This window comes from Mobula hypostoma, chromosome 2 (genome assembly GCF_963921235.1).
Source record: "Mobula hypostoma chromosome 2, sMobHyp1.1, whole genome shotgun sequence".
In the NCBI taxonomy this organism is placed as follows: Eukaryota; Metazoa; Chordata; class Chondrichthyes; order Myliobatiformes; family Myliobatidae; genus Mobula; species Mobula hypostoma.
Genome location: NC_086098.1, coordinates 124,485,413 through 124,508,339, shown reverse-complemented (window position 1 = coordinate 124,508,339; position 22,927 = coordinate 124,485,413). Strand labels below are relative to the sequence as shown.

The following is a 22,927-nucleotide window of genomic DNA, read 5'->3' as shown; positions in this document are numbered from 1 at the left end:
CACTGTTTCCAAATTACTGAATTGACCTCTTTCAATCCTTTACTCTTTCTCTCCCCTCTCCCCCTCTCCCCCTCTCCATGCTAGGTGCTACTGCAATTGGGTTTTTGTCCTTCTGTATTAATTCCTTTCACCTTAATCACATCCTGTTACAAAAAATATAATCCCATATCTTTCTCTATAAACTATCATCCTATCTCCAGCATCCTTCTCTTCAATTTGCCTTCCAAATCCATGCCCACCTTTCCAACTTTCTTACATTTCTATTTGTGTTAAGTCACTAATTCAGCAAGAGGGATTTAAGTAATGTTATAAAAAGATACCTTTTGCTGCAGTGGCAATATTTGTCATGATCTAACCAACCCATTCCCCTCAATTTTGTATACTTTCTGTCTTTTCTCTGTCCATCTTACCAACTCATCAGTGTCATCTGTAGCCAAAGATGAGCCATTTCACTATCAACAAAAGTAACATTTTGCATACTTTCTAAGCATATCAGCTATGTTCACTACATCTGCATCTAACCCATCCAACGCCTCCTACGTTCACCATCTCTCCTCTCCCATTCATTGCAGCCACTAAGTTTTTCATGGACATCTCCCCAACCCTTGGCTTGATACAATCATAACTAACACAACAAAGTCATATGGGATTTGAGTCCCTCATAGAAATGTACATGTTGACTAGGCTAACCAAGTAAAAGAGTGAGGATATAGGGGTGAATGTACTTGAGGTATTTCCTCTCTTCCACCCCCGCCCCACTACCACCAGGAATAAAACCATATAAATGCTAAACCTGTTAATTATTTGAATGTGATAGCACCAATGAAGGTCACATTATTTCAAGCTGTCATCGCTGTGGAATGGTAGGCAATTTATGAATAACAAGCCTGAGAAATAGCAATAAGATTAATCTTTTCAAATTGTATTAGTTCAGGGTCATCTTGGTTCAAGAATATGTACACTACTTGTTTCTCTACTTTTTGTGTTGAGCCGATCACTGCCACCTTCTGGAAAAACTGAAAATGCTGAAATACGTATCTAGTCAGGCTGCACCTGCCAGGAGACAAATAGCGTTAATGTTTCAAGTCAAGGAGCTTTTAATAGATCATCAACCTAAAACAATATCTCTGTTTTCTGTTTTTGTTTTAGATTAGTAGTATCTGCAAAATTCTTCTTAAATGTTGTCAATGCCATCTTTTGGTTTAGAGAGTATCTTGTTCAAAAAAAAAAATACACCCTGCTCTCTTCATTTTTTTCAGCCCTGATTATAGGTTTCTACAAGAATCACTTGGAGCCTTGACATTTAGAGTTTTGAGAGTCTACAAGTTCCGTTTGTGGTTCGAAGTGTAATCCCTGTTCCATCTCTTACAGGTCAGGGGAAAATCGAACAACAATGCACAAATGCTACACTTTCCTTATCTTTATGGTCTTAATTCTGCCGTCACTGGGTCTCAGCAGGTGAGTTGGTTAACCTTAAGGACATAGATAATTCAATCTACAAGCATGTGTCCTATGCCACTGAAGATCAGTGCTAATTAGTGCAGTGTATTGATTTGTAAAGTAAAAAACATTAGTGACACCCAGCATAGGACTTTCAGATTGTACATAGCAGAAGATATCAGGCTGTGCATAACACATCAACTGTTCAAATACTTTCTTTCCCGGTCCCCCCTCATGTTTGTATAGTCTGATAGTATTCTTATGAGAATAGGTTAAGTGAACTTGGCCTTTTCTCCTTGGAGTGACAGAGGATGACCTGATAGAGGTGTATAAGGTCATGAGAAGCATTGATCGTGTGGATAGTCATAGGCTTTTTCCGAGGACTGAAATGGCTAATGTGAGGGGGCATAGTTTTAAGGTGCTAGGGGGTTGAAAGTAGGTACAAGGGGATTGTCGGAGGTAAGTTCTTCCACACAGAGAGTAGTGGGTATGTGGAATGCACTGCCAGCGAAGGTGGTAGAGGCAAATACAATAGGGTCTTTAAGAGCCTCTTAAGATTGGTACATGGAACTTAGGAAAATAGAGGGTTGTGTGGTAAGGTAATTCTAGGCAGTTTCTAGAGTACGTTACATGGTCAGCACAAAATTCTGGGCCAAAGGGCCTGCAATATGCTGTAAGTTTCTGTGTTTCTATGTTTACTACAGTATCCAATGGATTAGAAACATCTGCTGTCCACGTACTTTGTAATTCTCTGTAACCTTGAGTGTTTCCCCAACCCATTGGACCCAATGGTAAAGTAATAGATTGCTGCCATGAATTGGTTTGCGAAGATGGTATTCACTATATTTCCAAGTTGTGGATTTGTTGTGGCATTGATCTTCCCTGGAATGCCTGTGATTTTTTTTAAACTGCAAAAAGCTCCACAGTTGTTAGTTTTGGGGATTTTTTTTGACAGCCCACCTGGAGTATTGAGGTTAGAATCTAAATCCAAATGTGAAGCTTGCCATGACGAAATCCTGATGAAGCTTCTGTTGTGCATTTCAGAAGTTATGTAACAGACTGAGACCGAGAATTGATTGCTTCCCAAAGCATAGTCACCATGATCCAGCAAGGGCTCCTGAAGGAGCCCTTTTTGAAACCAGTTGTCTGAAGGTGGTGTGGAAGAAAATGGATAAAGAAGCACATTAAGGGTGAAGTTGCTATAGTGGCATAGTTACTCAACAGATCTGGTTCAAATGGATTTGCAGCAAACCAGAATGTAAACTACACAAATCTCTAAGACTCTGCTTATTTCAATTCTAGTCTGGATCTGTTTTTCCGTTGGCTGTTTGACAAAAAGTTCCTGGAAGAAGCCACTGTACGATTTGAGTGAGTATCTGACTACAAAGCTCCTTTACTGATGAATGCTTGTGGAATTTTTCCAGATATGACTTTTTCCAAACTTCCTTGAATGCCCTGTGGTTGGTCTGGCAGTGGGGAGTTATTGGGAGTTTATTCTCAGAGGTGTGGTCTGTTGATAGATAGAAGAGGGGGTGGGGTTGTTTTGTTGGCTGGGTTCCAGTGGTGATTGGGGTGGGTGTTAACAGGTAATCTGGTCTTCTAGAATTTATCTGATGAGTTCAACCATTCATGCATTTTACCTGCCAGGTTTTCTGAGATCTTTTTTAAACCTGGCTGTTGCAGATGTGAAAGCAGAGGTAAGGAGAGCCACTAAAATAGTTTAAATGATCAAGAGCAAGCAAATTGGATACTTGCCCCCTATCCTTTGGCCATTGGAAAAGTTGGAAGTTGACAGGCTTGAAGTGAGTGCTTCAGGTTAGGCACTGATACGTATCCAGAATGCTCTCCTCTCAGCAGTCTCTTCTGCCTCCTCCCACCACTCCTCCATTTGATGTGGAAAGAAGTAAGGAAGATGACATTTAAGTTCTTGGTAAATTAGTACTGCATTCAATTACTTAAATAGATCTCTTCACACTGAAGGTTTACTGTTCCTGTCTCCATGGATGCTGCCTGACCAGCTGAGTATTTCCAGTATTGCTTTTGTTGGGGTATTGAATGCACCTGTTTGTGACCTTTGCACACAGTAAATCAGGAGAAAAATTAACACTAACTGTATCTGGAATTAAGAGGTCAACTCTGCTCTTAATGATGTAACAGTTTCATTGCCAACATGATTCTGTCAGCTGGAGGTAGTATAGAGGAGGCAAAGTGAAATGCAAGGGAGGGTGAAACCAAGTCAAATTCTGTAGTTTAACTTGTATGAGCAGGAACTTTTGAGGATATGAACTGACAGTCCCTCAGAATCCAACTCAATTTTAATGGATGTACTTTTAAAAGAGGAAGAGATGTTTTTATTTAGTTGGATGTTTTAAGTAAATTCCCAGGTGTGAACAAAGAAAACAATGCATTTCCATCACCACTTTCATGACAGCTGTGCATCCTGAAACATTTCATACCTGAGAAAGTGCTTTGACCTTGAGCACTGGATTTGGACCTGTTTCATGCTATTCATGTACCCTTTCCTTTTCTATACTGAATTTCTCATTTCTTCAGCTTTTCTTGCCCTGTCCTCTCTAAGAATTCTCAGGTTAAAGAGTTGTAGGTCTTCTCACACCAAATAACGATTCTTTATGGAAGTTTCATTGTTACACCTTTATCTGGCAAACCCACACACTAACAACCCGCTGAGGACAATCCAATAGAAATCAGGAGTCAGGTTCTTTAACACCAAATCCTTAGAGTCAAGGTTGTAAATCTGCTACTAAACCACTTCCCCCAATGGAATTATATGTGCCCGATCAAACATTCTTGGTGTGAGCAGTGGTATAGCAACAGTGAGTTAAAAAGGTCATGTTATTTTTATTGCCAAATGCTACCTCTGTCAGTAACATTGAGGTGGGTGGGCGGGTACAGATGGTAACAAAGAGTGCATTGTGCAGCATATACAATTAGTCACTAAAGACTTGGTTTGTTTGAAGTGTGAAAGAAATCAACTACTACACTACTCTGTAACATCAGGGGAATTTCTTGCAAAAATGTACTGAGTTGAAGGATAGTTGCATGTAAAGTACTTGCACATCTAAAGTCACTTGCAACAAGTCACGGTTGTGTAGTGGTCAGCACACACTTTACAATACCATCGACCCAGGTTCAATTCCCACTGCTGCCTGTAAAGAGTTAGTACGTTCTCCCTGTGACCTCTGGGTGCTCTGGTTTCTTCCCACAGTCCAAAAATGTACCGGATGATAGACTAATTGGTAATTTTAAATTGTCCTGTGATTAGGCTAGGATTAAATCGGGGATTGCTGGGCGGTGCAGCCCAAAGGGCCAGAAGGGCCTACTCCATGCTGTATCTCAATCAATAAATAATGAATAAATTTGGTCATCAAACTGGATTGACAAGGAAATTACCCTGTCATCTCCTCTTTGGCTGGTTATAACATTGTTACCATATATAGCCAGCAATTAAGTTCTGGAATATTTGAATGTTCTCCATATTTTAATATGCAGTAATTATTGGGACGAATTAGCATAATTGGTTTGGTGCATCTGTGTCTACAAACAGCTCAGAGTGAAACCTACAATTACAGTGTTTCACTAAATGAGTAATGGAATGAGAGAAACAGATGAATGATTTAGCAAGAATGTTGCTTTATACTGTTGCAGAGTGATCCAGCCAGTGGATCTGCTTCCTCATTGCATGGGTGGAGTTTGCATGTTCACCGTGTGACTGGGTTTCTTCTGGGCACATTAGTTTCCTCCCACATCCCAAAGATGTGCGCGTTTCTAGGTTAATTGTCCAATATAAATTTCCCTCTAATGGATAGGTAGGTGGCAGAATCTGGAGGAGTTGACAGGAAAATTGGGGGTGGAGGTGATATCTGTGAGCTGGCACAGATTCAATGGAATGAAATACCATCCTATGTCACAGGAAACAATGGTAAATGTTTGTTTTCATCAGAGTTAGTCTACTATAAATGAATGCAATAAAAAGCAGAAATAACTGTTGACGTGAATGCTTGTCTAGATGTGTGCTGTGCTCTGCATGCAACATTGACCCTCAATGTAAGTGAATATTTATTCTAGGAGAATTATCTCTCCGGTTTATTTAATGCCAGATCACAAGAGCCAGATTAAGCCACCAGCCCTCGGGAATCTGCCCATCATTCAATACGATCTTGGTGATTTGTACCAGCCTCTTTTGTGTCAATTCCCCATAACCATCATTACCTCAATAATCCGCATTCATCAACCCACCTTTGCATATGTACCTTGGAATGAGTTTGCATATTATATAAAGTGGTGACCTTTAATGAGCTACTAGTTCTTACTCTGTTCATTTGTTTTCTGTTTTAGGTGTGTCTTTCTCCCTGATAACGGTGCTTTTTTTGTGAACTATGTGATTGCTTCAGCCTTCATTGGAAACGCCATGGACCTGCTACGCATCCCAGGCCTGCTGATGTACATGATCCGTCTCTCTTTGGCCAAATCGGCAGCAGAGAGGAAAAATGTCAAACGTGTAGGTCTCATTGACTTATCTTTTTCTCCTGGTTACCAATCCTATGCTGCTACCCACAATGGAAGTGGCCTCTCCCATGAAGGCAGCCCTTATTATTCGTCTGTGGATCAGCAAATCTATCCCCACTAATTGGAATTCCTCTTGTATATGTACAGATAATCTCAAAAGTCAGATACTAGGTGGGCAACCTCACTTATGAGCTGCATTATTTTAGATTGTAAACCGTCCTTTTTGCACTTTGGATTTTCTCTAATTTCTGTACTTTTAGGGATTTACAGGCAAGATGCTGTTCTGTTTGTACTTGGTTTGGAAAGGTACCAATATAGTACTGAGCCACAGTAGGCCATGGGGAATATTTGCTGTCTTATTTCATATATTTTTGTTTTGGGTTCATTTTCCCCCATCCATACCTCAATGATATTTTACCCCAAAATTAGGAACATTGTAAATCCTCAGTCTTCCAAGCGTACACTACAATTCAATGAAATCCTAGCTAATCTGATTGCAACTTCACTTCTGTATTGCTGCCTGCCCATGGTAACCTTTCAGTTTCTTGTTTACAAAAAATCTATCTACTGCTGTCTTGACATTATTCAGTGACTCTGCTTCCACTGTCCTTTGAGGAAGAACATTCTCAATCCCCAGTGAATTTTTTTCTCATTGGTCTTAAATGGGGCATAATCCCTTTTTTTTTGAATAAGTGACCATAGCTCTAGATTCTCCCACAAGTAGGCATCCTCTCTATCAAACCCACTTGTGAATGTGTATGTTTCAGATGACTCATTATTCCAAGCTCCATTGGATGTGCGATGATCCTAACCTGGCCAGCCCTTTCTCAAATGACAACCTGTCCATTCCACGTATTGTCAAATAATCCTCCTCTGATCCACATGTTACCATCCTCCTTGAATAAGGAGAACAATACCCTTACAATAAATATTTGTGTCTGTGTACTAGCTATTGTGAACATGCCTGCATCTCAGCTCTGCAACTTCACTCCATTCTTACTTTTCCTGCCAAAATCAGAAGTTTTTCACATTATTTTCTGTTTGCCAGATGTTTATGCACTTGGCCTACCTACATATGCTGGTGCTGAGGTTCAGGAAATGGATGGGAGCAGGCAAGGGCACCATATATTATGATAGAGGGGATGTCACAGTTCAGAAAGGGGAAAGCCCTCTCAGATTTAGTGACTAAAACATTTCTGCCTTCATCTCCAACCCTCCGGTTTGGAACCTAGCAGTGCTTTGATGTAGCTATTATGGCATAATGATAGAATTATCTGATAACTCGTATTAAAATTTGAATTTGAAGAGTGACTATTTCAAAAGAACTGGAGAAAGGAACTTCTCTTTAATCAAGTGCTGATATTCCAGACATAATTCATGAAGTGTTTACTATTTAACTAGCTGTTGTGAGCCATTTTCCTTGTATTGGGAGCTGCTGCCAGTGCAGACTGTATATGAATACACATTTTCATATGCAACTGCAATTTTACTGATTTCAAAGGCACAGCATGATATGGTAGTGTTTGCACTTTATGTTGTAGAATTTTTAAACTGGTACAAGAGTCTATTTTGGCCATCATGTCTGTACCAATACTTCCTTCTCCATCTTTTTCCAAATCCTTGCATTTTTTCAACTATTTATCTATTTACTTCTGTCCCCTCTGGTTATCTTGGCTTCAGCCTTTGGAGATAGTTTTTTTTCACTCTCTGTACTGCCTTCATGATTTAAGACATTCCTCTCAAATATACTCAACTACTTCCTGTCTGATCCTTGGACCTTAAAGTATTTGACATGGTTTTGTGTCTGATATTTCCATATATTTGAGCTTCTCTTTCCCTTAACATTGAGTAAATGCAAGGTTTAGGCTTAAACACAGTTCAGATGTATTAAATCTTTTCATGTTTTCATGCATCTGAGACCTGGAAGTATCCCAAAGTGCATCAAGCGGTTTTAAACCTTATATTCACAAGTTATTTGGTGGCAATAATGATTTCAGGTCTTCATTTAAACCCTATTTGATAAGCCAAGCTATTGCTGAGAGTTGCATACTAGATGTTCACCTGGATTGGGCTAAATAGACCAGTCTTGGTTATATCAATGCCACCTCCACTCTGGTAAGCAGAGTAAAGTTTAGCTTGGGTTAGTTTTGATCTCTGTTCTATTGGATGGTTAACCAATGTCTGTCTCCATTGAGAACACAACTAAATGCAATTGATATCTGAGATGGGGATGAGTTATCTGCAAGATGAGAAGCACTTGTACCTTGTAGAACAGAACAATGGTATCAATCATTGGTTCTTCAACTACAGATTATACACATCCTTTAGTTCAGTGTGGCCTCAGAGCTAGCTTCCCCCAATCACACCACCACAGGAAGCCCAAAGCATCGTTCCACCACATGCATTGAGCTGAGGTGCAAGTCTGAAGGCTAGGCTAACCTGCTGATGTCCAAGAGTTCAGGAAGCAGGCCTCTACTCCACTGCCTGAAGGAATAAAAAAGAAAAAGTTCTTCAACATGTCTTCTCACCTCAGGTTTAAGCCAGCATTTCTCTTTCTCCCTCTTTCCTTCCAGCAGTCCAAACTTCTTCACTTCTTTTCCCACCATTTTCTCAATGACAAAGCATTTTCCTTCTAACTTGTACACTTGTTTGCACCTAATGTCCAACAGAAGATAGTGTTACCATGCAGCAGAAGTATTTGTATAGTCATTGAAACTTTGAAAAATGGCCATTAAACATGGAGTAAGACTGGGAAACAATGTCATATTCAGGATTAAGATGGAACTTGAAGGAAGACCAGGCACAAGTTTAAACACATTTGATCTTGAGAAACCAATAATGATCAATATTAATAAACATACATATCATCCAACTATTTTCTAAATTTGAGAGATTTGCAGTTGTGATATTTTTGTTTAGTTAAGTTTTTTCCCTCTCAGATTATTGTGTATATGATGAAAATTGATCACAAGTGGATAAAAGAATAGATTCACCACTGCATGATACTTGTTTATAGTGCAACTTCGCACCAGAAGAGCGCCCAGCCATCCAAACAGTAGTCCGCAATACCGCAGCCTGTTCGTTACTTGAAATCCCTAGGAAGTGAGAAAGGAAACGAAAAGCAGCCAACAGGAGAAAGTTTAAATGAAAAATGAAACGGGAGGAAAGCAAGAACAGATAAGTAGAAGTGGAGTAAGATGTACAGTAAAGGGAAAAATAGATGATTAAAAGCTCAATAAATAAAAGGCAAAGACGGCTAAAGCATTAGATGCAAACTGCGTTAGTTATGTTACACAATTATTTACAAGCTCACTTTAAATAACCTGTGCATAAATGGAATTAGTATGCAAATCTCTTCTCAAGTCTGGTGTACCCACAACAATTGAGAGTGAGAAGGAGCAGCACATCTGAGTTTTTGAAGTATTGTATGATGGAGTCTTGTTTCAAATATGAAGCTGGGTATAAGTGCCAAGAGTGAAATATGTCCCATCTTTGGATCCAGTATCAGCATTCAATATACAGGACTTGGTTGTCACATGTGCCAAATACAAGGTAAAATTCTGATTTCGCCACTGCCAACAGTACAAAAAGCTTTAAGTCCATTTTTTTCTGATGGGATTACCTGAAATACACATACACATATATATACACACACCATGGAAATCTGATCTTCTGAGCTATGCCTTTGAATTCCTCTTAGTGCGCCTCGTGATTTCTCGGAATTCAGGATCCCCAGTCTGATGGAACTTTTCCCAAACCCCCAGCTTTCTCCTTCCCCCCTCTCCCCCCAATCCCCAACAGCTCAAGGAAGAACTAACAAAAGTGCATCTGCAGATGCTGGAAATACAAACAACACGCACAAAATGTTCGAGGAACTCAGCAGGTCAAGCAGCATCTATGGTAAAGAGTTGAGTCAATGCTTCAAGTCGAGACCCTTCATCAAGACAAAAGGTCTTATGAAGGGTCTCAGCCTGAAGCTTCGACTATACCCTTTTCCATAGGTGCCCGCTGAGTTGCTCCAGAATTTTCTGTGTGTTGCAAGGGAAGTGTGAGGTGGTTCATTTTGGTAGATTAAATATGATGGCAGAATATAGTATTAACGGTAAGACTCTCGGCAGTGCGGAGGATCAGAGGGATTTTGGGGTCCGAGTCCATAGGACACTCAAAGCTGCTGCGCAGGTTGACTCTGTGGTTAAGAAGGCATACGGTGCATTGGCCTTCATCAACCGTGGGATTGAGTTTAGGAGCCGAGAGGTAAAATTGCAGCTATATAGGACCCTGGTCAGACGCCATTTGGAGTACTGTGCTCAGTTCTGGTCACCTCACAGGAAAGATGTGGAAACTATAGAAAGGGTGCAGAGGAGATTTACAGAGATGTTGCCTGGATTGGGGAGCATGCCTTATGAGAATAGGTTAAGTGAACTCGGCCTTTTCTCCTTGAAGCAGTAGAGGTTGAGAGGTGACCTGATAGAGGTGTACAAGATGATGAGAGGCATTGATCGTGTGGGTAGTCAGAGGCTTTCCCAGGGCTGAAATGGCTAACACGAAAGGCACAGTTTTAAGGTGCTTGGAAGTAGGTACAGCAGAGATGTCAGGGGTAAGTTTTTTACGCAGAGAGTGGTGAGTGCGTGGAATAGGCTGCTGGCAGCCGGTGATGGAGGCCGATACGATAGGGTCTTTTAAATGGAGGGTTGTGGGTAGCCCTAGGTAATTTCTGAAGTAAGTACATGTTCAGCACAGCATTGTGGGCTGAAGGGCCTGTACTGGGCTGTAGGTTTTCTATGTTTCTATGAAAGAACTAATTTGGCTTCTGCAGCTACATAAGAGAAGCACTGGCCCCGGGATAACCAAACAATGAATAAATAGTTTTTGAATCCATTTTACTGAAATCAATTGAAAAGCACCAGTGAAGTGCAGTTTAATATTTTCTGTTTGCTTTTTTTTTCCTTTTGTGGGATTCTGGTATTGGCAAGATGTTTCCACTTCAAAGAGACAGATTTAGCATCAAACAAAACAAATCACAAATTAGAACCATAGAACACTACAGCACAGAAAACAGGCCATTCGGCCCTTCTAGTCTGTGCTGAAACATTATTCCGCTAGTCCCATTGACCAATCCAGACCTCTCCCATCCATGTACCTATCCAATTTATTCTTAAAACTTAAGAGTGAGCCCGCATTTACCACGTCAGATGGCAGCTCATTCCACACTCCCACCACTCTGAGTGAAGAAGTTCCCCCTAATGTTCCCCTTAAACCTTTCCCCTTTCACCCTAAAGCCATGTCCTCTCGTATTTATCTCTCCTAATCTAAGTGCAAGGTGCCTGTTCACATTTACTCTGTCTACTGTCTATACCCCTCATAATTTTGTAAACCTCTATCGAATCGCCCTCATTCTTCTACACTGCAAGGAATAAAGTCCTAACCTGTTCAATCTTTCCTGTAACTCAACTCCTGAAGACCCGGCAACATCCTAGTAAATCTTCTCTGCACTCTTACAATCTTACTGATATCCTTCCTATAGTTAGGTGGCCAGAACTGTACACAATACTCCAAATTTGGCCTCACCAATGTCTTGTACAAGCTGATCAGAACATCCCAACTCCTATACTCAATACTTTGATTTATGAATGCCAAGATGCCAAAAGCCTTCTTTACAACCCTGTTTACTTGTGACGCCACTTTCAGGGAATTATGTATCTGAACTCCCAGATCTCTTTGTTCCTCCGCACTCCTCAGTGCCCTACCATTTACTGTGTATGTCCTATCTTGATTTGTCCTTCCAAAATGCAACACCTCACACTTGTCTGCATTAATTTTTCCAGTTGGTCCAGATCCCTCTGCAAGTTTTGAAAGCCTTCCTCGCTGTTCATAACGCCTCCAATCTTAGTGTCATCAGCAAGCTTGCTGATCCAATTTATCACATTATCATCTAGATCATTGATATAGACAACAAATAACAATGGTCCCAGCACAGATCCTTGAGGCACACCACTAGTCACAGGCCTCCAGTCTGAAAAACAATCATCCATTACCACTCTCTGTCATCTCCCACACAGCCAATTTCGAATCCAGTTTACAACCTCAAATTGTAGACTAGTTGTCATTCTCCCCTGTACAGCATACTTAGCCCTAGAAAAATGTTTGCTGCTTGAGCTATTGATGTTTTTGTAATCTGTACGTTGCTTGTGCCTTGTGTTAGAGAATTGATTAGTGCTGAAGAACCATCCATGTGGGTAAAGGACAGGTGGAAATAACTCAGAAAATATCACCCTAGTGGATTAGGCTGCAACTAGGCTGAGGTGTGAAAACACTATGGATTATTCTGCCAGTGTTTTACAAAATTGCGGAAGAGGAGATGGTTTAATCTTCAGCACATAGCTGATTAAATGCCTGAGATCTGACCAAGTGTATCCTCGGATATTGCAGGAGGTAAGGTAAGAAGTTAGGGCTCTGTCAGAGGTTTCTGTATCTTCCCTAGCACTAGTAAGGTACTAGAAGACTGAAGTGTGGCTAATGTGTCTAGATCTAAGAGCTTCAGTAACAAGCTAGGAAATTGCAGACCAGTGATTCTGACACTAGTGGTGGGCAAGTTACTGGAGGAGACTCATAGAGATGGAATCTATCTGCATTTGGTAAGGCAAGGACTGACTAGGAATAGACATCATAATTTTGTCTGTGGGAATTCACCATGCACAAACTTTGATTTTTCTTTTTTGAAGAGGTGACCAAAAGAATTGATGAGTAGGACAGTTGACATGGTCTCCATGGACTTTAGTAAGACCTGACAAAATCGCACATGGTAAACTGGTCTAGAAGATGAGATGTCATGGATCCATGGTGAGCTATCAACTGCATCGCAAATTGGCTTGACATGGAAGTCATGGGATAGATTGTTTTTCAGACTGATGGCCTGTGCCCAGTGGTGCATACAACACTACAGCAGAGAAACAGGCCTTTTGGTCCGCAGTGTTGTACCAAACCAAGTAAATTAGTAATCAAGTTAGTAAACTATACTAATCTGTCTGCCTACACAATGTCCATATCCTTACATGTTCCTCACATTCATTTGTCTAACTAAACGCCTCTTAAAAGTCTCTGCCTCTACCACCTCCCCATGTAGCACACTCCAGGTACCCAACACTTTTTTTTTAAACTTGCCCCTCACATCTCCTTTGAAATTACCCCTCTCACCTCTCACCTTAAATGTATACCCTCTGGTATTAGACATTTCAACCCCTGGAAAAAGATATTGCCTGTCTACTTTATCTATGCCTCTACCAGATCTCCCCTCAGCCTCCACCACTCTGAGAAAACCACCCAAGTTTCTGTCACCTCTTGTTACAGCACAGGGATCTATGCTGGGTTCCCTGTTACTTGTCATTTATATTAACCATTTGGGTGATAATGTAGGTGGCCTGATTAAATTTGAGAGTGACACGAAAATTGGTTGTGTGAAGGAAAGCAATAAGGTTATCTGAGGTTACAACAAGATCTAGATCAGCTGAGAAAATGAGCTACAGAACTGCTGACAGAACTTAACTCTGACAAATGCAGGGTATGTTCAGTAAATGACTGTGCCTTGGGAAATATAGTAGAGCAATGATCCAGGGGTGGGTATATTGATCCCTGAAAGTGGTGACACTTGTAGACAAAGTAGTGAAGAAGGCATATGGCACCCTTGTTTTCATTGTACAGGATCTTGAGAAGAGTTGGGATATCATGTTACAGCTACACTAAATATTGGTAAGTGTTGGCGCGTGGCCAGGTGGTTAAGGCGTCAGTCTAGTGATCTGAAGGTCACTAGTTCGAGCCTCAGCTGAGTCAGCATGTTGTGTCCTTGAGCAAGGCACTTAAGCACACATTGCTCTGCGACGACACCGGTGTCAAGCTGTATCGGCCCTAGTTCCCTTCCCTTGGACAACATCGGTGGCGTGGAGAGGGGGGTCTTCCATACAACCTTGCCCAGGCCCGCGCCCTGGAAACCTTCCAAGGCGCAAATCCATGGTCTCACGAGACTAACAGATGCCTATAGAAATATTGGTAAAACCACACCTGGAATATTGTGTACCATTCTGGTTGCCATACTATAGAAAATATAAGATGAACTAGAGATGGTGCATCCTAGAGATTCTCTAGGATGCTCAGAAACTTGAGTTATTTGGAGAGACTGGGTAGTCTGGGACTGTTAATGCTGGAGGGAAGGGATTAAGGAGTGACCTTATGGAGGTTTATAAGAGCATAAGAGGCATAGATAAAGTGGATGGTCACCGTTTTTTTCCAGGGTAGAGGGCAAGGGTTTAAGATGAGAAGAGAAAGTTCCAAAGAAGGCCTAAGAGGCGGGTTTTCACACAGAGATTGGTAAGTATATGGAGCAAGCTGCCAGAGGAATTGGTAGAGATTGGTACAATTATGATTAAAAGACCATTGGACAGGTACATGGATAGGAAAGATTTTGGTGGGAAATGGGACTAGCTGAGGAAAGCACCTTGGTCAGTGTGGTTGAGTTGGGCAGAAGATCCTGTTTCCAGTCTGTGTAACTATGACTGCTTTTTTTTAAACTCAGGCCAATATTTGTTCTGTTAGTGAACTGACTTGAGTGCAATAATGTGAGCTAAGCTCAAGTTGCTTACAGAAGCCTCTCTTTAATGCCTTTGCTTCTTTAACTGCTTTCTATCCAGCTGGTCTGTAGAGTTTAAGATTAGCAGGCATTACTGCTGAGCTTTGAAGTTTGGTTTGATGTGTCTGCGGGATTCTTAAAGCCATAGAGGTATATAACTAAAACCAGGCTCTTCATCCCACCCTGTCCATGCAACCATCGAGCATCAATATATACAAATCCAATTGATCACCAGCTAGTTTACTACCTTTTGTTCCTTGTGATTCATGTGCTTAATTAGATAACTAATATTGTGAGTCTCCCTCCACCACTGTTTCAGCAGTATGTTCCAAAATCAAACCACCCTCTGCATGAAAAAATCCTTTCTTTTTATCCTACTTAAGCTTCTTATTCCGGGCTTTGAACCTGTACTCAACAGGAATTCTGCAGATGCTGGAAATTCAAGCAACATACATCAAAGTTGCTGGTGAACGCAGCAGGCCAGGCAGCATCTCTAGGAAGAAGTACAATCGACGTTTCAGGACGAAGGGTCTCGGCCTGAAACGTCGACTGTACCTCTTCCTAGAAATGCTGCCTGGTTTGAACCTGTACTGTCTGGTTAAGGGCACCTCCGACTGTGGGGGAAAAGTTTACCCATTGCCTACCCCTTCTTTGCTGTTTGTGATACTGTACATTGTTTGTTCTTCTAGCATCAAGCATACGAGTTCCAGTTTGGAGCAGCTTATGGGTGGATGATGTGTGTCTTCACTGTTGTTATGACCTACAGCATCACGTGTCCCATTATCGTTCCATTTGGTGAGTGCTTTATGGACAAGGTTGGATGATCCCAGAAGCGCAGCCCCTTCCGTAAATAATAATACTTTATTGATCATGAGTGGGAAGTTCTTTCATTACAGCAGCAAGATTTAAAAACATACTTAACAGTGTGCTTAACTAATAATAAATACAGAATAATAATAGTCTTTCTTCTCGATTCAGTGCCTGACATTCATCTATGCATTATACTGGATGCTGGGATTGTGCTAGAACTGCTCAGTGTTTTATTTCAGATGTGACTTTTGGTTTGGGCAACCTCAATGTCGAATCACCATCTGAGTTTGTGAGCTTCTTATGTGGTTTTCCAGTATTTGGGGACTTTGTCTGATCTGGACGATGGGTTTCCCTGATGCATCGTTTGAACACTGGATTGCCCCCAATGTCACACATATAGGGGGTGGGTTATCCGAGATGCAATTGCCTTTGCTTTTTAAAAAAGGGAGGAAAGGTCTGTGTTAGTCTGTGTACTGTACAGAGCAGGATAACAGAAAAGCTAATGTCTGCCTAAGGCCACAAGGAATTGTTAAGTTGTGAGTACAGCCCAGTCCATTACACATACCAGCCTCCACTCTGTCTACACTTGTCACTATTTCAGAAAAGTAGGCAACATAATCAAGGACCTCTCCCGCCCTGGTCATTCCCTCTCCTCCCCCTCCTGACAGGCAGAAGATATAGAAGCCTAAGAGCATGAACCACCAGGCTCAAGGACAGCTTCTATCCCACTTATCAGACTCTAGAGCAGAATGAGCTCCTGATCTCCCAAAGTACCTTGTTGTGGCCCTTGTCCTTTATTTCTGTTCTCTACCTGCTGCATTCTATTCTACATCCTGTTTTCCTTTCACTGCCTCAAAAATAATAATGTCAGGCGCTGTCTGGATGACAACACAAAAGCTTTTCACTGTATCTCAGAAATTCTGCCGATGCTGGAAATCCAAAATGCTGGAAGAACTCAGAAGGTCTGGGTAGCATCTATGTAAAGGACTAACCATCACCATATCAAAGGTTTCAAAGGTATATTTAATATCAGAGAAATGTATACAATATACATCCTGAAATACTTTTTCTTCGCAACCATCCATGAAAATAGAGTGCCCCAAAGAATGAATGACAGTTAAATGTTAGAACCCCAAAGCCCCCCCAACTCCCCCCTCCCATGCATAAGCAGCAGCAAAGCAACAACCCCTCTCCCTCCCCCACCAGTAAAAAAAAAGCATTGGCACCCCCCACCGAGCACTCAAGCATGCAGCAAAGCATCAGTAAAGACACAACTTGCAGTACCCCAAAGACTACCCGTTCACCCGGTATTTGACATACCACAGGGGCGTTCTCGTTCGTTCTCTACTTTCCCCCCACTCCCTCCTCCCCCTCCCCCCTTCCCCTAATAAAGGAAAAAGAGGTGTCTCCGTTTCACACTGAGAGGGGAAATATAACAAACAACTTGCTGATTTACAATGTTAGGTGAAACCTTTCATCACGACTTGAAAAGTAGTGGGGTGAGCCAGACTAAGAAGGTGGAGGTGGTGGAAGGAATACAAGATGGCCATTGACAGATGAAGCTGAGGGAAGGGGGATGAAGTAAGAAGCTGGGAGGTGTTAGGTGGAAAAGGTAGAAGGCTGAAAAAGAAGGAATCTCATAGGAGAGGAGAGTGGACCATGGGAGAAAGGGAAGGAGGACGAGAGGTGATAGGTGAGGAGAAGAGAAGAGGTAAATGGGAAGGTAGCATGGTGAATGTAAAACGGAGGGGGGGTGGGGAGAGAAATTACTGGAAGTTACAGTAATCGAAGTCGATGCAGTCAGGTTGGAGACTGTCATATCTCGATACTTGTGCCAGTAATAAACCAATATTTCAGTGTCAATTCCCACTTGATGCTTTCATATGGTTCACAGTGACCTCTCCTGGAATATTACTGTCAATGCAATGAGGACATGGTTCTTGTAATGAGCGTGATTGGCTTCCCGATATTGTAACTATAAATGAAATAATTTTTCAGTTATTAGTTTACAGCTAATCAAAATGTCTCTCAAGGGAATGCATGTGAGCACAATAAAGTGTATTAGTTACAGAGCATTAGTGGCCCCATTTAATTAAAGGTACTTTGTGGTGCAGGCAATGGAGGTTGCATTGACATAATAGTATCCTCCACTTCATTTTTTATACTTGCAAGCTTCCTACAACGTGGTCTGTTACTGAGCATGGAAACTGCGAATGCCGCACTGCTAAAGAAACTGACCTCAACCCAGATTAAAATGGCTGCTATACTTTTGTGTGAGCAAGCAAAGAATTGGCCAGGGTTCCTGAAGGATCTCCTGGGAAATAAGATGAACAAAAGATCCTGCCCAGTTATAATGCACTCATTGATTAGTTGGCTTGGTGACACTTGTTCGCTTGTAGAGCTGTACCAGAATATTATCCAGGTGTCAGCACCTCGTGGCAGGTGCTGGGAAAACTCTAGGAGGCAGAAAAACACCACTGGATGATTGAATGTCAAACCCTCCCTCGACTTAATAACCCTCACGATAAGAGCATTGAAATTTTTCACCCCTCCATGTGAGAGTCACTGTTTTACTTGTGAACTTGTCCCTTAGTGCCTATCAGCATTTTCACTAATGCTGTAAGTATTTCATTGGGATTGAAGTTTATGAGTAAGTGTGTTAAGTTTGAAATTCTTGCAGATCCTTTTTGGCAGAAGGGAGCCTAGTAACTGGACAGCTTTCAAAGAGGGTTATAGGGCAGCGTGATCTCTTCAGTGGGCAAGGCTCAATAATTAAAGTGTACAGAGCAGCTACATGTCCCGACTCTCACAATTCCATTCACCTGTCAGCCCCATGTACATAGGCATGCAATCCTCCTGGTTAAATATTATAACTTTTCAATTCAGTTTCTACTCCCTTTGTCGTTTTGTCCCTCTGCACCTTTATAATCTTCTCCAGGCCTTTAGAAACAGTTGTACAAAGTGCTTTTTGATGCTCTTCTGCTGTGTTACTGTACTAATTAAAGGAATACTGCTACTTTGATATGCTCTCAGACCTGGGACTTACTGCCTCAATTTGGCCCATGCTGACCTTTCCATTCTATCCCTGCACTTAAATCGGTCAAACAACGGCTTGTTCCTCACTCTTGGGCCTGGGCCCTGCTGTCTCAACTCTCCGTTGCCTTGGTTCTGCTGCTTCAAATCACCTCCAAGTCTACTCCAAACATTGGCTCATTCCCCACTCTCAGACACGAGCTGCGCCACCTCGATTCGACCTGTACACGCCACACTGCAACTGTCCCACACCGTTGAGACTTCAGTTCACACTGCTAAAGTGCCAGGCTCTACAGGCAGTCCAAAAGCTCAACTCCAAAAGGGAAGTTACAAGCTATTGATTGTAGTGATTGTTTTTAAGAAAGTGTGTGATTAATAAGGTAGCTAATAGTTTTGTTTGCTTCCAGCAAGTCGTCGCTGTGCCTCACCAGCACCATTTTAAACCAGAGCTGGTTTAATGTGCACTGGTACCAGTATATGTAGTCTAGTATTGTCAAGTAGTTCAAATAGCCTGTGGTGAAAGCTGAACACTAATTTGTATTTACTGTAGCATCATACAGCATCAGAGCAGGCCATTCAACCTACGAAGTCTGTGCCAACCATCAAACACTCATTTACACTAATCCTGCATTAATCCCTTTTTTAAATTTTCCCATATTCTCAACAACCTGTAATCTCATTTGAAATGACAGTCCACATTCTCTTGATTAGAGATTGAAACCACATTTTCCTAACGTGCAGCATTCCTATGTGAAAACTGAACAATAATTCTGCTCACCAGAGAGGTCATTTTGCATCTGCATCATTGCTAGTGGATTTTAATTCTCATGTTGCTTGAATGTCCAACTGTTCAGGTATTAAGTATAAACAGGAAGCTGAGTGCTGAAGGGTAAAAACATGCTTGGGAGGTGACAGTTCTCTTCTTCTTTGAGGAGTTTATAATGCAAGTTCTGCACAACAGGAAGAACACCTGTGATGCACACTGGAGATATTTCAACTTGATACACTTATTATCAATAGTAATTTTTATTGGTTCTATTGAATTTTGAAATACATAAGTTAGCAATGATGCCTTGTAAAAGAAACTAGACATTTTTCAGTGTTTATAAAATAATTCTGTCATTTCATGTTCGTAAATTTCTCATTGAAACTCTCATTTTCTAATTGGATTGAGACATTTCAAGCAAATCCCCATCAAAGGTAACCTATGATTATGTGTTTGTAGAAAGGCCAATTACGATATCTTCTTGTCATTTATAACCAGAATTGAATTGACTTGACTTTATTACTTACATCTTTCATATACATGAGGTGTAAAAATCTTTGTCTTCATCTAAATGTGCAATTTATAATAAATATTATGTACAACAGCATAGTCAATATAACATAGAAATACAATTGTGTCAGCATGAATTAAGCAGTCTGATGGCCTGGTGGAAGAGGCTAGCCCAGTGTCTGTTGGTCCTGGCTTTTATGCCGTGGTACCATGTTAGCAGCTGGAACAGTTTGTGGTTGGGGTGACTTGGGTCCCTGATGATCCTTCAAGCCCTTTTTACACACCAGTCTTCGTAAATGTCCTGAATAGTAGGAAGTTCACATCTACAGATGCGCTGGGCTGTCCGCACCACTCTCTGCAGAGTCCATCGATTGAGGAAAGTACAATTCCCATACCAGGCAGTGATACAGCCAGTCAGGGTGCTCTCAATTGTGCCCCTGTAGAAAGTCCCTATAGAAGCTGTTTTGACTTTAAGTTATGGAAATGCATCTCAAACCATTTCTGCTTCTCCCTATGCATTTATTGCACTTTGGGCTTTGTTTAGTAAGTATGGTGGAACATAGAAACACAGAAAACCTACGGCACAATACAGGCCCTTCGGCCCACAAAGCTGTGCCAAACATGTCCTTTCCTTAGAAATTACCTAGGGTTACCCATAGTCCTCTATTTTTCTAAGCTCCATGTACCCTGTCGTATCGGCCTCCATCACCGTCGCTGGCAGCCCATTCCACGCACTCACCACTCTCTGTATAAAACTTACCCTTGACATCTCCTCTGTACCTACTTCCAAGCACCTTAAAACTGCCCTCTCATGCTAGTCATTTCAGCCCTGGGGGAAAAGCCTCTGACTATCCACACCATCAATGCCTCTTATCATCGTATACATATCTATCAGGTCACCTCTCATCCTTTGTCGCTCCAAGGAGAAAAGGCTGAGTTCACTCAACCTATTCTCATAAGGCACGTTCACCAATCCAGGCAACATCCTTGTAAATCTCCTCTGCACCCTTTCTATGGTTTCCACATCCTTTTTGTAGGGAGGTGACCAGAACTGAGCATAGTACTCAAGTGGGGACTGACCAGGGTTCTATATAGCTGTAACATTACCTCTCAGCTCTTGAACTCAATCCCACAGTTGATGAAAGCCAATGCACCGTATGCCTTCGTAACCACACAGTCAACCTGCGCAGAGGTTTGAGAGTCCTATGAACTCGGGCCCCAAGATCCCTCTGATCCTCCACGCTGCCAAGAGTCTTACCATTAATACAATATTCTGCCATCATATTTGACCTACCAAAATGAACAACCTCACTCTTATCTGGGTTGAACTCCATATGCCAATTCTTGCATCCTATTAATGTTCCACTGTAACCTCTGACAGCCCTCCACATTATCCACAACACCCGCAACTTTTGTGTCATCAGCAAATTTACTAACCCATCCCTCCACTTCCTCATCCAGGTCATTTATAAAAATCACGAAAAGTAGAGGTCCCAGAACAGATACCTGAGGCTCACCACTGGTCACTGACCTCCATGAAATCCATATATGGTGGCATGCAAAAGTTTGGGCACCCCGGTCAAAATTTCTGTTACTGTGAATAGCTGAGCGAGTAAAAGATGAACTGATTTCCAGAAGGCATAAAGTTAAAGATGACACATCTCTTTAATATTTTAAGCAAGAAAATTTCTTTAATTCCATCTTTTACAGTTTTAAAATAACAAAAAAGGAAAAGGGCCAGAAGCAAAAGTTTAGGCACCCTGCATGGCAGTACTTAGTAACACCCCATTTGGCAAGTATCACAGCTTGTAAACACTTCCTGTAGCCAGCTAAGAGTCTTTCAATTCTTGTTTGGGGGATTTTTGCCCATTCTTCCTTGCAAAAGGCTTCTAGTTCTGTGAGATTCTTGGGCTGTCTTGTATGCGCTGCTCTTTTGAGGTCTAACCACAGATTCTCGATGATGTTTAGGACAGGGGACTGTGAGGGCCATGGCAAAACCTTCAGTTTGCACCTCTTGAGGTAGTCCATTACGGATTTTGAGGTGTGTTTAGGTTCATTATCCTGTTGTAGAAGCCATCCTCTTTTCATCTTGGACTTTTTTTTTACAGACGATGTGATGTTTGCTTCCAGAATTTGCTGGTATTTAATTGAATTCATTCTTCCCTCTACCAGTAAATGTTCCCCGTGCCACTGGCTGCAACGCAAGCCCAAAGCATGATTGATCCACCCCTGTGCTTAGCAGTTGGAGAGGGGTTCTTTTCATGTAATTCTGCACCCTTTTTTCTCCAAACATACCTTTGCTCATTGCAGCCAAAAAGTTCTCTTCAGAAGGTTCAAAGGAACATCTAAACGAGCCTGATGCATGTTGAAAACAAGTCCTGCGGACTGATGAAGTTAAAATAGAACTTTTGGTTGCAATCTTTAACTTTATGCATTTTGGAAATCAGTTCAACTTTTACTTGCTTAGCTATTCACAGTAACAGAAATTTTGACCAGGGGTGCCCAAACTTTTGCATGCCACTGTACACTACATCTACTGCTCTACCTTCATCAACGTGTTTAGTCACATCCTCAAAAAATTCAATCAGGCTCGTGAGGTACGACCTGCCTTTGACAAAGCCATGCTGACTATTCCTAATCATATTATGCATCTCCAAATGTTCATAAATCCTGCCTCTCAGGATCTTCTCCATCAGCTTACCAACCACTGAAGTAAGACTCACTGGTCTGTAATTTCCTGGGCTATCTCTACTCCCTTTCTTGAATAAGAGAACAACATCCACAACCCTCCAATCCTCCGGAACCCCTCTCATCCCCATTGATGATGCAAAGATCATCGCCAGAGGCTCAGCAATCTCCTCCCTGGCCTCTCACAGTAGCGTGGGGTACATCTCATCTGGTCCCGGTGACTTATCCAACTTGATGCTTTTCCAAAGCTCCAGCACGTCCTCTTCTTTAATATCTACATGCTCAAGCTTTTCAGTCCACTGTAAGTCAACCCCACAATCACCAGATCCTTTTCCGTAGTGAATACTGAAGCAAAGTATTCATTAAGTACCTCTGCTAATTCCTCCGGTTCCGTACAGACTTTTCCACTGTCACACTTGATTGGTCCTATTCTGTCATATTTTATCCTCTTGATCTTCACATACTTGTAGAATGCCTTGGGGTTTTCGTTAATCCTGCCCATCGAGGCCTTCTCATGGCCCTTTCTGGCTCTC

General features: G+C 41.7%; 1 protein-coding gene across 4 annotated transcripts in view; it reads left to right on the top strand.

The window, feature by feature from the left end:
• The window catches only part of LOC134342456 (CSC1-like protein 2), a 211,216-nt gene that overhangs the window by 164,022 nt on the left and 24,267 nt on the right, over positions 1-22,927 (top strand). For all 4 annotated transcript variants that reach the window (XM_063040606.1, XM_063040605.1, XM_063040607.1 and 1 more), the window contains 4 exons: positions 1,372-1,458; positions 2,743-2,808; positions 5,797-5,959; positions 15,277-15,382. In XM_063040606.1, the coding sequence (XP_062896676.1) occupies positions 1,372-1,458; positions 2,743-2,808; positions 5,797-5,959; positions 15,277-15,382 (422 nt within the window). The remainder of the gene's footprint in view (positions 1-1,371; positions 1,459-2,742; positions 2,809-5,796; positions 5,960-15,276; positions 15,383-22,927) is intronic.